This window comes from Salvia hispanica, chromosome 5 (assembly GCF_023119035.1).
Source record: "Salvia hispanica cultivar TCC Black 2014 chromosome 5, UniMelb_Shisp_WGS_1.0, whole genome shotgun sequence".
NCBI lineage: Eukaryota > Viridiplantae > Streptophyta > Magnoliopsida > Lamiales > Lamiaceae > Salvia > Salvia hispanica.
Genome location: NC_062969.1, coordinates 4,259,260 through 4,275,122, shown reverse-complemented (window position 1 = coordinate 4,275,122; position 15,863 = coordinate 4,259,260). Strand labels below are relative to the sequence as shown.

Genomic DNA, 15,863 nt, shown 5'->3' with positions numbered 1-15,863 from the left:
TGATTTTTAAATATTTAAAATATTTAAGAAATTAAAAATTTAAATAGTGATTGCGTGTGTTTCATAATCAATTGTATCTTTTGTAAATCCAATTTTTTTAGGGAGTTTACGTCGATTAATAAATTAAGGTGCATGGATAAAATATAAGAATTTATTTATACTCGCGCAAGAAGAAAATTTTAATCACCTAAATTTTGGATAAAATGTAATAAATCCAACCTATGCAATGTTTTCATTTTTAACTGAAGAATATCAGAAATGAATGATATATATCATATCCATGTTGCTATGTGCAATTTAATTTTTCTAACCCATTGACTTTATAGAAACATATAAATTATTTTAACAAAGTCAAAATCAAAATTGGGACTGGATACCCAAGTCGGGTATCCGGGTATCCAAAATAAAATTCGAATCGAATTTCAGATATTGATTTTAGGAAATTTCGGGATCAGGTAACTGAAATTTTCGGATCGGATACCCGATTTGACAGACCTAAATTCTATTATGCTGAATTACAAATTTAGTAACAAGATATATTATCTATTGAAAGCTTTGACACTCCACTTTGTTTTGGGGTGAATGATGCTTCTTACTCCCAATTTAATAATATATCTTCGCATTTCCTAATTTAGTCCAAGAATCCAAAAGAGTTTATTTACAGAAACACCAAAATAGCTAAATTGAGTTATTTTTTCCTTAATTAAGATTCGCGTGTGAAATAAAATTTGCTTTTACAACATAATGGAAGGCAATGGTGGGAATCACAGAAAAGCAAATCTAACTTGACTAATAATTTAATATGGTAATTATGTATGATTTGGGCAAATTCCCAAAATATGTTTTATATCCTGTTTCAGAATAGTGAGACGAATGATGTGACCATATTGTTTATTGTGAATATTCCTCTAAAAATAATTCTTGAAATAAATAATTATGCATAGATAAATAATTTACCATATTTTATACATTCATTAAAAAAAAAATTATAGCAACAACCCCAAGATTATTCACCTACTTTACATTTGTTTTGTTCAAGCCAACAATCATACGTAAAACAGATCAACCACTCCTATCGTGCATGGACTTCTTTTTGTAACTTTAGTTTTATCCTTTTATTATAACTATTATTCTTAATAGCGTTATTTTTATTATTTGATTTTCATCAATTTAGTACATTAGAAAAAAAAAAGTAAAAGTTACATTAAAATCATAGCTAAAAAAAGGAAAAGAAACTAAAGAAAACAATTTCACTAGAAAAGCAAACTATCCAAACATATAATAGTGCTTCAAATGATATTTCATTTTCTCACATTTCCAAATTTTCTTTACATTTTTATTTTTAAATTCAATAAGAAAATTGATGCTAGAAGTCTAATTACTATACTACCCCGTACCGTTATATATTTATCCCAAAGGAGAAATTGAATAAGAAAAGTAAATCTAGAATCAACTACCTCTCATTCATCTCCTCCAACCAGAACCACCGTGATGCCGCCGGGGATACCGCCGGCGCCTCCGCCACCGCCGCAAACTTAAATTCTCCACTCATCTCACATGTCTCCAGCTGTTTCTCGACAATGTCAGCCCCCAATTCCGCGAAGCAAGCCAAGGCACGTGACCTAAAGCACCGCGTGCTCACGTGCCTTCACAAGCTCTCTGATCGGGATACGCACTCTGCCGCGGCGTCGGAGCTCGAATCGATCGCCCGAAATCTCACCGCCGACGCGCTCCCCTCCTTCATCTCCTCCGTCACCGCCACCGACGCCTCCGACAAGTCGCTCGTCCGCCGCCAGTGTCTCAGGATGGTCTCGATCCTCTCCGAGCACCACGGAAACTCTCTCTCTCCGTACCTCTCGAAAATCCTCTCCGCCGTCGTCCGCCGCCTCCGCGACACCGACTCCTCGGTCCGCGCAGCCTGCGTCGCCGCGTCTCTATCCCTCTCGTCTCACGTCACTTCCCCTCCGTTCGCGTCCATGATCAAGCCGTTCGTTGAATCGTTGTTCACGGAGCAGGATTCCAATGCTCAGACCGGCGCCGCGTTGTGTTTTGCGGCGGTGATCGAAGGATCGAGGAATCCGGACGCCGCGAGCTTGAGGAGGCTGCTCCCGAGGATCGAGAAGCTGGCAAAGAGCGACAGTTTCAAGGCGAAGCCGGCGCTTTTGGCGCTGGTGGGGAGTTTGGTGGCGGTGGAGGGAGTGCTGCGTGGTGGCGGGAGGAATGTGGTTCGGAATTCGCTTAATTTGTTGGTGGATTTCCTAAGTAGTGATGACTGGGCCGCGAGGAAGGCGGCTGCGGAGGCGTTGGTGAAGATCGCAGCCGTGGAGAAGGAATCACTTTCTGAGTATAAGGCGTCGTGCTTGCAGACTTTTGAGGCTAAGAGATTTGATAAGGTCTGCTTCTTTATGATTTTTTTATGATCTTTAACTCATTCAATCGATTTGTTTCGATGCCTAATTGTATAGCGTCTCGATGTTTTGTTGTTATTTAGATTTGAGTGAATCAATCTGAATTTAGTTTCTGAATAGATAATATTTGATGAGTATGGCTTGATCTGATCAGGTGAAAGCAGCAAGGGAGACGATGAATCAGATGATTGAAGCTTGGAAGGAAATTCCAGATTTACCCGAGGAGTTCGCGCCGCTACCAGAATCCAAGGCGTCGTCTAAACGTAGGATACATGATTTCCTTATGCTGTTTACAAGTTACTGTTATCGTTTCTTCTTCATTCTTTCAGATTTTTGTGTTCGAAATTAGTTCATTACTTTCCTCATATAATGGATTAGAGTGATTCGATTATGGATTATGTGTGATGAGCTGCTTTTTGAGCTGATTGTGCCTTTTCAAACTCTTATGCATATGTGAACTGTGATGTCGGTTTGTGATTTGCTTTTGTTGTTTTCTTTCACTTTTTTGTATTTGATTCCTTCTGCAAGTACTTACATATTCTCATCACATTTAGACTTATTGATTCTGCTTCTAGTTTGTGGAATTGATATTTGATTGATCTGTGCTATAGCTTAGGTGTTTAGGCTGATTAGAGGTATACTATGTTATGAATTGATGTCATGGTCTAATGATAGACTGTGTTGGCAGTGTAACTCCATATATGAAGGACGTGAATTCAGTAAACAAGCCTTTTTATGAAGTTTATGTAATATCCCATCGTAGTTTTCACGTTGTTTTTTTTCTTTCCCAGTCATCTATATGACTCCATTTAAATTTGTTCATGTTTGGTAAAGATTCTTGTGTAAATCATGCTTCTTTTCCTAGAAAAATCACTTGACTTCTTTGTTTTTCGCATTCAGAAAAAGCCAGTGATGGCTGTTACCCTCCTGTCTCCAAGACTTCCTGCTCTGTTGGGTCTAACACTCTATTACCAAGGAGAAGGATGCCCTATGCTGATGGTTCTCCAGCTTTGACTGTGCGGAAAAGAAGTCCTCTTGGTTCAAATGCAAATAAAACAGGCCCGGCAATGTTCCAGAAGTTAGATCGGAAGAAGCCCTCTGACATGAAAGTTGAAATTGTCACTCCTGCTGCTTGTTACGGTGTGGAACTATCCGACGGTAAAGGTGAACATGCTATGGAAGCCAGTGATGGAGAGATGAAAGCATTTGAAAAGTCAGGAATTAAACGTGCCCTTTTCAAGGAGAACAATGGGAAGCATAAGCTTGGGCTCTTTAGAGGTGGCTCGCGTGTTGTTCCATGTTGTGACACCAGCGTTGTTGTTAGTAATGAAACAGGAGATATCTGTAGGAACCAGAGAGAGTGTGATGACTTATCTTTGATATGTAACCAACTTCTTCAGATTGAAAGTCAGCAATCCAATTTGATGGACATGCTTCAGGTACTCAACTTTCTTTCACTTGTATTCCCTAAATCAATTTTTCCTTCAGCTATTAAACACAATTTTAAAATAGTAGTAGTAGAAATTATATAGCCAATCAAGTGATGATGCCTCCTGATACAGTAAATATCTGACATTACCTTCTTGTACGAAATCTAGAAATTTATCGGAAGCTCACAGAAGGGAATGGATTCCCTTGAGGCGCGTGTACATGGTCTAGAGCTTGCTCTGGATGAAATTTCGTTCGATCTAGCTGTCTCAACTGGAAGGATGTCTACTTCAGGAGCTATGTGCTGCAAGCTACCTGGTACTGACTTCTTGAGCTCAAAGCTGTGGAGAAAAGCGGGATCTCGTTTTTTTACTCCTCGATTACCTTCCGCTTCTAGTGGAAACCCATCATTGTTTGGAAATGGTGAAGGGTTTCTCCAAGGTCGCCATGCGCTGGTCATGAACCCACTGGCCAAAATTCCTTGTGGCTCCCCAGGTTTTCCTGAAGTTTCCTCAAGTAGAGCTGTATATAATAGTACTACTTGATGCGTGACATCCATATGCCCGGGCTACTCGAGGTACCCTCTCATCTATAGCTATCATCTCTGACTCTTTCATGTCTTTTAACATCCACTTAGGCAGTGGTTGCTTAGGCTCCATACTTTGATAGATGAAACAACTTTGAGTTTTTTGATCGTCTAATCCACGTATACTTGATCAATATGTATTTCATGGCTTGATAGACTCTTGATCGCTTGTGCTTTTCTAGTGCAGGCACCCAAATAGAGATTAAGCTGCTCCATACAAATGAATTAGCATAATATAGCTCATTTTGAATTAGCCTAAGCTGCTCCATACTCTTGATACCCACGTGTGTATACAATTTCCTCAGTAAAACAAGGATGAACAGCCTCCTCGTCTCTGGACGAGTATACGAGCTCCCAGAGTCGCAGAAGAACAAAGACTTGCCAGCAGGTGCAGTAGATGTGTCCATTATCAAATGGACTGAATCATGAAGTATAGATGCATAATATGCTCGAGAAATGAAAAGCTTGTGCTTCAACATTTTTCTTTATGGTAGTGAGAAAATGTTGTCATTCTTTATTGACTCAGAATGATGGCGAATTGAATGATTTGATGAGGGTAGACCGCTTTGTAATGTCTCTTTTTTATGCCTAAGAAATAAGGACCACTTCCTAAGATACTTGATTGTGTTTCGTTTATGCTTGCAAGTAATTCTATAGTACGCTTTTCGTGCATCGAAAGCATCTCTCGTAGGACCCTAATGTTTGAGTACTAACATTAAAGAATTAAAAAAGTAAGAAATGAACAATTAAATAACTTTGACAAGTTTTTTTATGAAATCAATTTTCATTTACTTTATAAATAACTTGAATTATGGCCCGTATTCTAGATTCCCGTCCAATGTAATGACATATTGTACAGATAATGGTCTGCAAAACACTCTCCAAATACATCTGAATGCACAACAGTCCAATACACCCACCAATAAAATTCTAATTATCGTTACTAAATCGTACCCCCTGTCCGCGACTAGGAGTCTTATTTCAATCCGGCACGGCTTTTAAAAAATGTTAAGAAAAGTGGATGCAAAAAAGTTAGTGGAATATGGGACTCACTTGCATTGATTAGTTTTAAATGATATGTGAGTGAAATTAGTTGATGGAATGTGGAGTCTCTTTACCATTTATAGTAATAATGAACCGAGAATCCTATTCGCGGACGGACTAAAATGGAAAAACGGGACTACTATTCGCGGACGGAGGGAGTAACTACTAAAAATTAATGAGCTCAATGTTTATTCTAATCCATATCGATGATGGTTCTCTTTATCTCTCTTGTCTTGTCTATTCACGTGTAGACGTCTGATGTTCTTTCCAGCCTACACATGCAGGGGCATGTTAAATGGTCCTCGTGTATATCTTGTTTTGTCTATTATATGGAAGTTTGATGTTTATTCCATCTCATATGACTTTGGTGAAAATCCTTCTTTATGAGGCATTTTTATGAGGCATTTTAAGAGGGCGAATGGCTCATTTCTAATATCCTAAGTAACTATAATTGATGTGATTGAAACGTGCATCCAATCCTAGTGTAAATCCAACTTGAAATAACAGCATAGAAATATTAGTGATCTTTAAAGCCGTTTAAAATAATCAATAATGGAAGTAGGCTATTCCAGCCCAACTAGGCATATATTACAGGTTTACGAGATACTAGCAACCAAAAATTCACCTGTTTTTTGGTGTAACAATGAACATTGAAAAAACAATATTTTAGTAAACTTCCACATTCCTTGTAATAAATCAAAAGAAGAAGAAAGATCCATTCTTTTCATCTGCATAAAATTTGTCTACCTGATTCAATCAATCCATGGATAGTTGGATTCAAATTCAACCAGCTAGACATAGCAGAAAGGAACATTATTACAAGACCTCGGCTTCAAAGGTTAGGCAGAGCTATGATCAATTTGGGTTTTGATCAGTCTTCTGCAAAATTCCCTCATTTCCCGCCTTCTGCAAAAGAAAAGCATTGGTCATTGACAGCACACGACCCAATATAGCAAAACCTACTATGGTGAAATAATATTGTCGGATTAAGAAAGCATCAGAGGTTTCTCCTTCCGATATTGTAAATGTAAACATAATAGAATAACATCAGAATGATGACTGGGGAAGTAATTAAAAACTAACTCATTGGCCTTCAGAAATAAATGCATTTAGTATATGCAAAAGGTAATAAACTACAAGCAGTGAAGTGTGAACACAATGGTTCAATTCCCAGTAGACAGTTAGTAGCTACATACATTACCTAGATCTGATAAAGACTATCAGAATTATATCTGGATGAAAAGTTTACACCTTCAACACCAATTATCAGTTATAAAGGCTCTTAGGCTCAATATGGAGAGAAAATAAGCACCAGGATCCCCACAGTCATTCTCACATCTCGTCATGTTTCTCTTCACAGCTGGGAATTCTCCTTTGGAGATAGTTCTCTACACACTATTTAGCCACCTTCCAATTATTATTTTAAGCAGTATTTTCCATCGCATTTTGGTAAAAGACAAGATTACAAGTATCCACTGGAATTCTCTTGTTCTTGTAAGAAACTGGTAGCCAGAAGCCTAACTATTAGTTCTACTATAAATTATGTTCACATAGGGCTCAAGTAGTCAAGATTACCGGAATGGATCGTAAAAACCCCATACACCAAAAACACTGATTCCAGATCCAATATTTTCACAAAGATGACCATTAGAGGAGTACTAGATGGTTCGAGAGTAACTCAGTGACCAGCTAATCAGGAAAACTACTCTCCTTGTATTACATTTTCTAATCTATGGAATCTCATCTTGGTTCAAGAGTAACTCAGTGACCAGCTAATCAGGAAAACTACTCTCCTCGTATTACATTTTCTAATCTATGGAATCTCATCTTGTGTAGCACCGCCGCAAACTAGAACAGAAATCCCTCACCCACAAGCTGGAGAGAGCTATTCTATACGGGGATTCATGTTGCAAATCTTAACTCATCCTAAGGCATGATGTGGATGTTATGCCCACCGTGCCCATCCAATGGGTCGATCTGAATTAAGAAATTGATCTTAGTAAATAATTAAAACCACAGAAATGAGGCTTGAAACTGCTCTAAAATAGAATACATAAAAACATCCAAACAATAGCTTCAAAAACCTCAGGCTTTCAGTTGCCACTGGGGCAATCAGCAACTTGAATGCTCCGATTCTACCAATGAATAGAATGACCAAAAATCTAAGAATCATTTCAAATTGATTCCTATAGTTCACGGGATCTACAATTCCATTTCCCTAAATTATTGTGCAATAAGACATATGCGAACAAACCGAAACTATCTCAAACAGATTATCATAATCTTAACACCATTAAATTTCAATTGAACACAGAAATACAGCACAAAAATGTATAAACACAATAAAGCCGGGGTTTTTTAAAAAAAAAAATTCAGTAACCATGCGAAAGTGAACAAGCAGTAGCAAGATTAAAACCTTCTGTTCCTTGTGCCAGGCGAGACCACGGTAGATATTGAGGGAGAAAGTAGCGGTCATGTATACGGTGGCGAGGCCGAGCCCCGCCGTGAACGCTTTGAAAGCCCAATCACCGATTTTACTCGCGACCGCCATTTTCCCTCACACCGGTGATTCAATCGCACGATTCCTTCTCGTCCCGCAGAATCTCAATTCAAGAATTTTGTGACCTAAATCTGTGAAAATCAGGGTTTATCAGAAAGCAAAACATGCACAAAATCCCTGGGCTAAAATTTCAGTTTCCCAATATTCATCCAGTGGATTAGCGAAGTTACAATATTACCCTTGCAGCACTCGGTATTTACGTTTTTACATTATTTTCCTTTTATAAATTTGGTTTTATTAATTTTTGAGGCCGACTTTACATTAAAAATTGCGAAAATCTGACTTTTGTCTGCATTCTAAAATACGAGAATGTCAATTTTAACCGCTGCTTGACAAAATGAATATAATTGTTTTCACTAGGACTTTTTTTTATGTAAAAAAATGAATTTGTAGCAACAAACTAGATCTAATTCGACGCATTTTTCTATAAAATAATGTAGTCGATCATAATTCTCAGATCAATTTTCAATAGAAGCATCACACATGACAACAACTGAGAGATGAATAAGACCGGTATTAAATGGAAGGTTCAAAATGATTTGTTAAAAGTTACAATTCAGTTACTCATCAAATTAATTTAACATAACCTCCACATTTCTTTCTCACTCACTTTTCTTTTTTACCAACTAACACTACTACACCTTCCTCGCAGTCCTCTCTATTTCCAGCTGCGTTCAGCGCCACCACTTCTTGTCGGATAAAGATATAAGCTGCACGGCTCATAGACGAGCAACATGAAGATCGTGAGATATGTTGTATCCATGAATATGATATGAAACATACAGATAGGTGGCAATTTAGGCTAAATACACACCATACAAAAAATAACAGTTTTCAAGGAATGCAAGTTGAAGGGCAGAATAAAAAAGTCATCTGCATTTTTATCCAACTAAGTAAACTATCACATTGTACATGAGATTGATATGAAGACATGTTTAACTATCAGATTTGCAAGATCTTCGGTTTGAATATTTTGGGGGGTTCTTCTGTTATAAAGCATATTAATCAATCAGTAAATTAGCAAGTCAAACGAGTAAATGGATCGGCTCTGATGAATATTACACAAACAGCAGAAAAGATTTTACTTTTATCGCATGTTCCGGCAGAGTAAAACTTAAACTAGGCAATGATTCAGGCACCCACATCCCTCAGCCCCCCATCACTTATCAGTATCTTTAACACCCAAGACATACTCTGACACTTTCAGAAACTCTCTCTCTCTCTCTCTCATGTGTGCATTTGCTTGAAAGTGATGTCAGTTACACGAGTAAGGGGAACAAGTTTTTCTCGAGTAAGAAGATGATAGTGGTAGCTGAAGACAGTCTAGTTTTAGAAGTTCAGCACACACATTGATGTAGCTCTATTGGTGCCTTTGAGGTCGGGTAGCCACACAGTCATGTTACCTTCTTTCACTTATAGCAGTCCAAAGACGGGTTTTGTTAGGCAAAGACACTTTAAACAGGAGAAAAAGGAGTGAAAGTTCTCACAGCATTATATGGAAATTGCAAATTAATGGCAAAGGTACTTTCTGAGACAGCTCCATGCCAGATGAAAGAAGACTGAGCAGAAACGGTGAGATACAAGCCAATGAAGGAATTGGCCAATCTCAGAATTCAATAAAAACCTTGAAAATGCAGTTATGGTGGAACTATATGAGCCTGCTAAACAAACATATGTTCATGCATAATGCATTTAGATTCGGTTTCAGTTTTCAAATTTACCAACCTGACGAGCAACTTGAGTTAGTCGCCTACATTCTCGTGATGACTCCTTTGACAAGCTGAACTTGGATTGCTCCTGCTTCACGTTACCATTTTGCTCATCTCTGATTTTCTTCTCCGTCTCACAAGTGCCATTGACTTCAGCTACAACCAAAGCTTCTCTCTTTCGTTTCCTTTGAAATGTGTATTTGAACACTCTTTCCCTTGAAGGTCGCCTGGAAAGGCTTTCAGTGATATCAAATGAATTCAAACTATGAGATGCCACATCCATTTCACTATCGGTAGGCAAGCTCTCCAAACACCCAGCTATCAAATCCAAAGGCATAACTTCCTTATTCACTCCTCCACCCATTGGCACTGATGAATTACAAATTTCCACAATCTTGGAGTTATCCTCAGTAGCTTTTGTACATTCCTGCTGAGTTTGCAGTTCAGCTTCATCACGCGGAAATCTTGGACCTATCTCAGAAGGATTTTCAGCACTGACATCAGCTGGAATACCGTCCTTGGTCGGAGAATGTGCAGGCAACTGATCGGGCTTTTGCAACAGAGAATGTTCTTTCCCTGCCAGTGGTTTTATCATCTTTCGTCGTCTAACAGCCCTCCTCCTTTTCTGGGGAAATGATTGGAAGGTGCCGAGATTGATTTCTGCCAATAGTTTCTTCTCGAGGTCAGTCAGAATTTTACCTCCAGAAGCTGGTGTCTCAGATGTATGTCTACCTTCCATCTGCTCTGTGACATTCTTCTCGTCAGTCGCTTTGTCTGTTTCCACTGAGAGACTCAAATCCCTATCTGAATGGTTTCTTTCACATGCACGGATTCTCTGTGTACATCCATTTCTGTAGAGCCCGGGATCTTTGCCTCTTAATATTATAGAAGGCAAATCTCGGTCCCTGATATATGCACCACATATACAAGCTATCTTGTTATAGCATTTTTGGCATTCATTTCTCTGGAGTGAATGTGGAACTGTTACACCGAGAGCTACAGAAGATTTGTTAGGAGGAAGGTATTCATAGGATTGGCAAGAAGAGATTTTATCCTCTACAGGTATTTCAACCAAACAAGTGTTTTTGGGTTTAACTATATGATGTGAACTTCTGTTCTTCATCCTTTCCAGTTCAGCTTGCACTTCTGACAACTCATCTCTGAGATCTCTTACAATATCTTCAGCTTCCTGAAGTTGAGCCTCGAGCTCTTCAATCTTGTTCTGCTGATGCACGCCTGCTGCTTCGGCTTCACTATTCTGCGAGGTTGAATAAATATGTCAGTAACAAAAAATGAGACGTATGTCATCCTTATACAAACATATCAAGAAGAAAAGACAAAAATAAGTGAATTGGTCCTTCAACATTATTGGAAGCACTATAATGAGTACAGCATGTGGGAACGAATGCTACTCTCTCGAATTTTTTGCTACATTTTGAATAAAATCTTTTCTCGATTCCCATGAATCATAGAGTTCAAAAGACTCAAAACACATGAGACATAAAGAAAGAAACAGGTCAACTTATCTGAGCTAGCATTGATATATATCGGCTGTGTGCAGAGATGTTTTCCACGACCCTGCCCTATTTACATATTACTGAGATAATCTATCAAAATGTGTCGAGAGAGGTGGGTACAAAAGACAAAAACAAGTAGCTGATCTCAATGCCATTTTGGTACCATATAAACAAAATATCATCATGAATCCCATGAGTCGCAAAGTTGAACTTGATCCAACGACATATCATCGAAACAAAAAAGCTTACTTTCCCCAAACAATCTCATAGTTCCGTGGACACAAGGCATGCTTAGCTCCTCACATAACCTACATTTCATTTCAATCTATCCCCAGGCAACAACCATTTGAGCAACCATGAACTCGCATAAATACTAAAACAATAAACATAAATGCAAACCAACTATAACCATCAACATAAAACCTCAGATGCAATACCCTATCAAATGTACAATCAATCAACAATATCATCAAAAAAAAAAACAACTCTTGACAGATAGAGACCTACAAATTCCCCAAAACCATCACAATAACTCCAAAATAAACGAAAATCAAACATCAAACATCAGCTTCAAACGCATCACCTTAGCATCCATCATATGCTTAAGGCGCATCAGCATTCGCACGCCCTCCTCCTTCGTGGCCTTCAGCTCGTGCTGATACCTTACCGACTTCTTCTCAGACGCCATAACCCTCGCCGCTGCCTCCTTAGATATGCCCAATATTATATCAGCATATGCCTTCTTCAACGCCGTTAATTTCTACCAAAACAAATCAAAATCGGACAAAATAAATCGATAAGCAAACCCCTTCCAAGAAATTCTCACTCCTGCATGTCTACACAATTAAGAAAGATTTAAAGAAAGCTGTGAACAAGTACCAAAATTCAACCCTTTTGCAACAAGAAAAGAATTCGAGATAAAAAAAAAAAAACTAAGATCAACTAAAAATCACAACTTTTCTTAAAAGAACACGACAATCATCAAATGAAGATGAAAAAACTACCGAGAAACACCACCATTTGCAAGCAACAAAAAAGGAGTCGTTGAGGTTTTCAAAAACACAGAAACCCAAACAAACTCCCAAAACCAGAAAAAAAATGCTAAAAGAAAAAGGAAAAACCCATCAAAACAAGACCGAATCAAAACCCACAGAGAATGAATGCAACAACTGTGAAAAAGAAACAAAAAAAGAAAAAATAAAGAATCAGTTAGGTAGTTGGTAGTAGTGCTGCTTCAAGAATTAAACAAGGGCTCCGCCGCAGAGGGCGGCCGGAATTCCCCAAAAGGGCGGCGAAATTTACCTCGTCGGCGTCCATAATCTCTGAAAAAAATCAAACCTTTTATTAGCTTGAAATTTCTCAGACCGAAAAATAGTTTCTTTTCGGTTTGTTTTGGTCTCTTATTAATTTTGCGCACTTGCCCAGCAGAGCTGTCTGTTATGAATTGAAACTTCTGTTTGATTGAATTACAGTTTTGCCCTTGTCAGGGAGGCAGATTTACGGAAGCGCCACGGAAGGTTGGAATCCGGCCACACACTGTGGGTCCCACGGGAGTGATGTGGAGGTTCTGTTACACCGACACGTGTCCCAATGCATGGAGATAGCTTTTGGAGGGAAAAGGGTATTGTATTGATACTGTCATTTAATGTTTTTGTACTTGTGTTTCTACTGCAACTTATCCTTAGTTTTTTTTTTCATTATCTCAAAAAAAAAATTAAATACTCATTTTTTATCTACTACTACTAGTAGTACAAGAATTGCTACAGCTGATTCATGATCATTTTTATTGTATACTCATTGTTTATATACTACTAGTATAAGAATTACTACTACTGATTCATGATCTCTAGTATAGTGTCTTTTAAATGGTAAATGCAACTAAAAGACTTGTATTTTGTTGATATGTAACACACCATAATGTCAATGAAGAAAAATAAAGCATGGCTGAGATATTCAAATTTGGTTTTTGACGCACTTTGGAAGTAAGATTAAATTTAATTTTAAATTTTAAATTGGACTAATAATTCAATAATATCCACGTCTTTATTGCAGCAAAAGAATCGTCATAGCGGCCTCCACACTTGTGCCTGAGAGATGGAAGCAACTACACGACAACAGTGGGATTTGAACTCAGGCTGCACTACGCCCCTGCGGGCTCCCACACTTGCTTGAGAGATGGAAGCAACTACACGGCAGTTGTGGGATTTGAACTCAGGCTCATTGCAGCAAGATCGATCCCTTCATTGCCAACTGCGCTACGTCCCTGCAGGCTCCATCGTCTTTATAATCGAGAGATATGAGGTCCACACGCTATAATAAATTTTATATGAAAAATAACGTCAAAAATAGCAAATATGTCATTGCTTAATTTTTTAATACTACCATAATTCTGTATACATACAAGTCCATTTTCGCAGGTATGTCGTATGTACTTTCTTTCAACTTGAATCACTTAATTTTATTGTCATCATAATTGTTCGGATCTATCTTTTGAAATTTGGAGTGTAGATATATACTTTCCAATCCATCATTAGAAGTCTCATTCCTAGGCGGCATGAGTTTTAAGAAATGTTAATAAAAGTGGATGAAAATAAGTTAGTGGAATAGAGGTCTCACTTGTGTATATTAGTTTTAAATGAAATATGAGTGGAATGAGTAAGTTGAAGTTGGTACCATATTACCATTTATGGTAAAAGTGAACCCGGACTTCTATTCGCGGACGGACTAAAATAGAAAAACCGGACTCCAGTTCACAGCGGAAGGAGTATGTGTAAACAAATCAAAATTCATACAGATCGAGTATATTTAATACGAAAGACTTGTTATAGTTATGAGACAACTGTGGCATTTGAAATGTGTAAAACATAAAATTATTGCTCACAAAATTTAAAAACATTGCTGAACACCTTGATTAATTAAAAAATGAACAATACTATCACACGCTTGTGACATTTGTTAGTTTAGAAAATTAAAATAGTTCACTTATTGGTAGTTCGAATCATTTTTAAAAATTGGGCAAAAATCAAACTAGGATACAAAGTTTGATAAGGCATGACCGAGTCACAATATGCCCAAAATTAAACTAAGACTGACCACGATTATTATTTAGTTGATTTCATTTAACATGTGTTTAAGTGTTTTTTTTAAGATGAAATGTTATTTTTTTTGTTTTGCTACCCTCATTTAAATACACATTAATCTCTTCTATTGCATTTGTAATCAATAGTCAATACATTCCTCCTCTTAATGTAGTACCACGTACTGATTAAGAGATAGAGAAGAGAGGCGAACAGAAAAGATAGTCTAAGAGAGTAAAATGTGTAAAAATGGATATAGTTTAGGAAAAAAATGCTATTTTTATTTTAAAAAGGTGAACTTTTATATGTATCTATAGCTTAATTTAGGAACTAAGAGGAACTAAGAGTATCCTTAATTCCGTCCCGGATTTGGGCCGCAAGTTCCCTCCACGTCATCATTCCCTCAAATTAGGGGTTCCAGGCCACAACTCCACTAACACCGCAGGCCACAACTCGAGCCACAACTCAGGTCACAACTATTCATTTGCACTATTCACAACATATTTTAATCGTAAAATAGAATACGTTGAACAATTAAAACCGGGAAAATTCATTGTTCAGTAAGAAAATAGAAAATTACAACATTGAAATTTAAAAATTCGAAAAAAAAATTTAAAACATAAGTCAATTGTGGTTCCAAATTTCTTCAGTACGCGTCACGAGCTACAACTGCGTTGACAATACGCGGGAACACATGCCTCCACATTCAGAACCGGCGACGGAACATCTGATCACTCCATCGAGGATCTGCAGAGAAATAATCCATGAAAAGCCGCAAACCAGCTTGTTCACGGTCTCGGTGGATATACATCCGAGTACGCGGTACCCGGTCGTGTTGCTCGTTCCACGCTTGGATAGCAGCTTGATAGCGTTCCACCTCGTTGTTGATTTCTTCTTGGATTGCGGGCATCGCCGTCTCTAACATTCGAGCCATTTGAGCTTCGATTGCTCGTTGACCTTCACGACGAGGAGGCATTTTTTGAATTTTATTGTGAGGGTGAGAGAAATGAAGTTGAAGTAATATGAAAATAGATGGAAGAGTGGTATTATATATAAATTTTTGAATTTAAAAAAAATAAAAATATTTGAATTAGCATCCTGGCCCGAACCCCAAATAACGCCGGGCCGGGACTCACCGCGGCACGGCCCAAGACGATTAACGCTAGGCCGGGACGGGCCTCGGGAGCGGCTCAGGGACGCAACTGCGTCCTCAGGACCGTCCCGGACCGTGACTCCAATTGCTCCAACGCTAAAAACGGGCCAGGACTCGCGAGTTGTGGCCAGGCCCAGCTGTGTTATTGATGCTCTAAGGATTCTATTTTCATGCTGCCCATAGGGTAAAGACCAATAATAAAGCTCTAAAAAATCATTATCTGGATGTATCTTCGTGATTTCATCCCAGGCAACCCATGTTAAAATTACTCTCCAACTATTCATCATTATTTGCTCCTAATAATTGAGAGATAAAATATAGGAAATTAAATTATTGTTACTTTAATGTCTATCCATGCTTGTTAGAGATTAGAACTCGTCC

At 38.1% G+C, this 15,863-nt stretch overlaps 2 protein-coding genes across 6 annotated transcripts; one reads left to right on the top strand and one right to left on the bottom strand.

The window, feature by feature from the left end:
• The first annotated feature begins 1,447 nt into the window (after positions 1–1,447).
• LOC125189061 (TORTIFOLIA1-like protein 4) lies at positions 1,448–5,039 on the top strand. Of its 3 annotated transcripts, none has more exons than XM_048086237.1 (5): positions 1,448–2,393; positions 2,563–2,671; positions 3,309–3,847; positions 4,007–4,413; positions 4,728–5,039. In XM_048086237.1, the coding sequence occupies exons 1-4, from the start codon at positions 1,581–1,583 to the stop codon at positions 4,379–4,381; spliced, it is 1,836 nt and encodes a 611-aa protein (XP_047942194.1). In that variant the 5' UTR covers positions 1,448–1,580; the 3' UTR covers positions 4,382–4,413; positions 4,728–5,039. The 3 variants fall into 3 exon arrangements, with proteins under 3 accessions (XP_047942194.1, XP_047942192.1, XP_047942193.1); XM_048086235.1 differs by having other exon boundaries at positions 4,610–5,039; XM_048086236.1 differs by having other exon boundaries at positions 4,605–5,039.
• A 3,481-nt stretch (positions 5,040–8,520) lies between these two features.
• On the bottom strand, positions 8,521–12,656 carry LOC125190734. Of its 3 annotated transcripts, XM_048088112.1 has the most exons (5): positions 12,555–12,656; positions 11,836–12,012; positions 11,262–11,318; positions 9,752–10,993; positions 8,521–8,736 (listed from the first exon to the last, which is right to left on the bottom strand). In XM_048088112.1, the coding sequence occupies exons 1-5, from the start codon at positions 12,567–12,569 to the stop codon at positions 8,701–8,703; spliced, it is 1,527 nt and encodes a 508-aa protein (XP_047944069.1). In that variant the 5' UTR covers positions 12,570–12,656; the 3' UTR covers positions 8,521–8,700. The 3 variants fall into 3 exon arrangements, with proteins under 3 accessions (XP_047944069.1, XP_047944070.1, XP_047944071.1); XM_048088113.1 differs by lacking the exon at positions 11,262–11,318; XM_048088114.1 differs by lacking the exon at positions 12,555–12,656 and having other exon boundaries at positions 11,262–11,313; positions 11,836–11,962.
• Between the last annotated feature and the right edge of the window lie 3,207 nt (positions 12,657–15,863).

Coding starts and splice junctions, on each gene's coding strand:
- LOC125189061 (XM_048086237.1), top strand. CDS start 1,581: ATGTCAGCCCCCAATTCCGCGAAGCAAGCCAAGGCACGTGACCTAAAG. Junction 2,394..2,562: donor AGGCTAAGAGATTTGATAAG/GTCTGCTTCTTT, acceptor TGATCTGATCAG/GTGAAAGCAGCAAGGGAGAC. Junction 3,848..4,006: donor ATTTGATGGACATGCTTCAG/GTACTCAACTTT, acceptor TACGAAATCTAG/AAATTTATCGGAAGCTCACA.
- LOC125190734 (XM_048088112.1), bottom strand. Junction 10,994..11,261: donor ATATATCAATGCTAGCTCAG/ATAAGTTGACCT, acceptor TCAACCTCGCAG/AATAGTGAAGCCGAAGCAGC. Junction 8,737..9,751: donor TAACTCAAGTTGCTCGTCAG/GTTGGTAAATTT, acceptor TGAGCCGTGCAG/CTTATATCTTTATCCGACAA.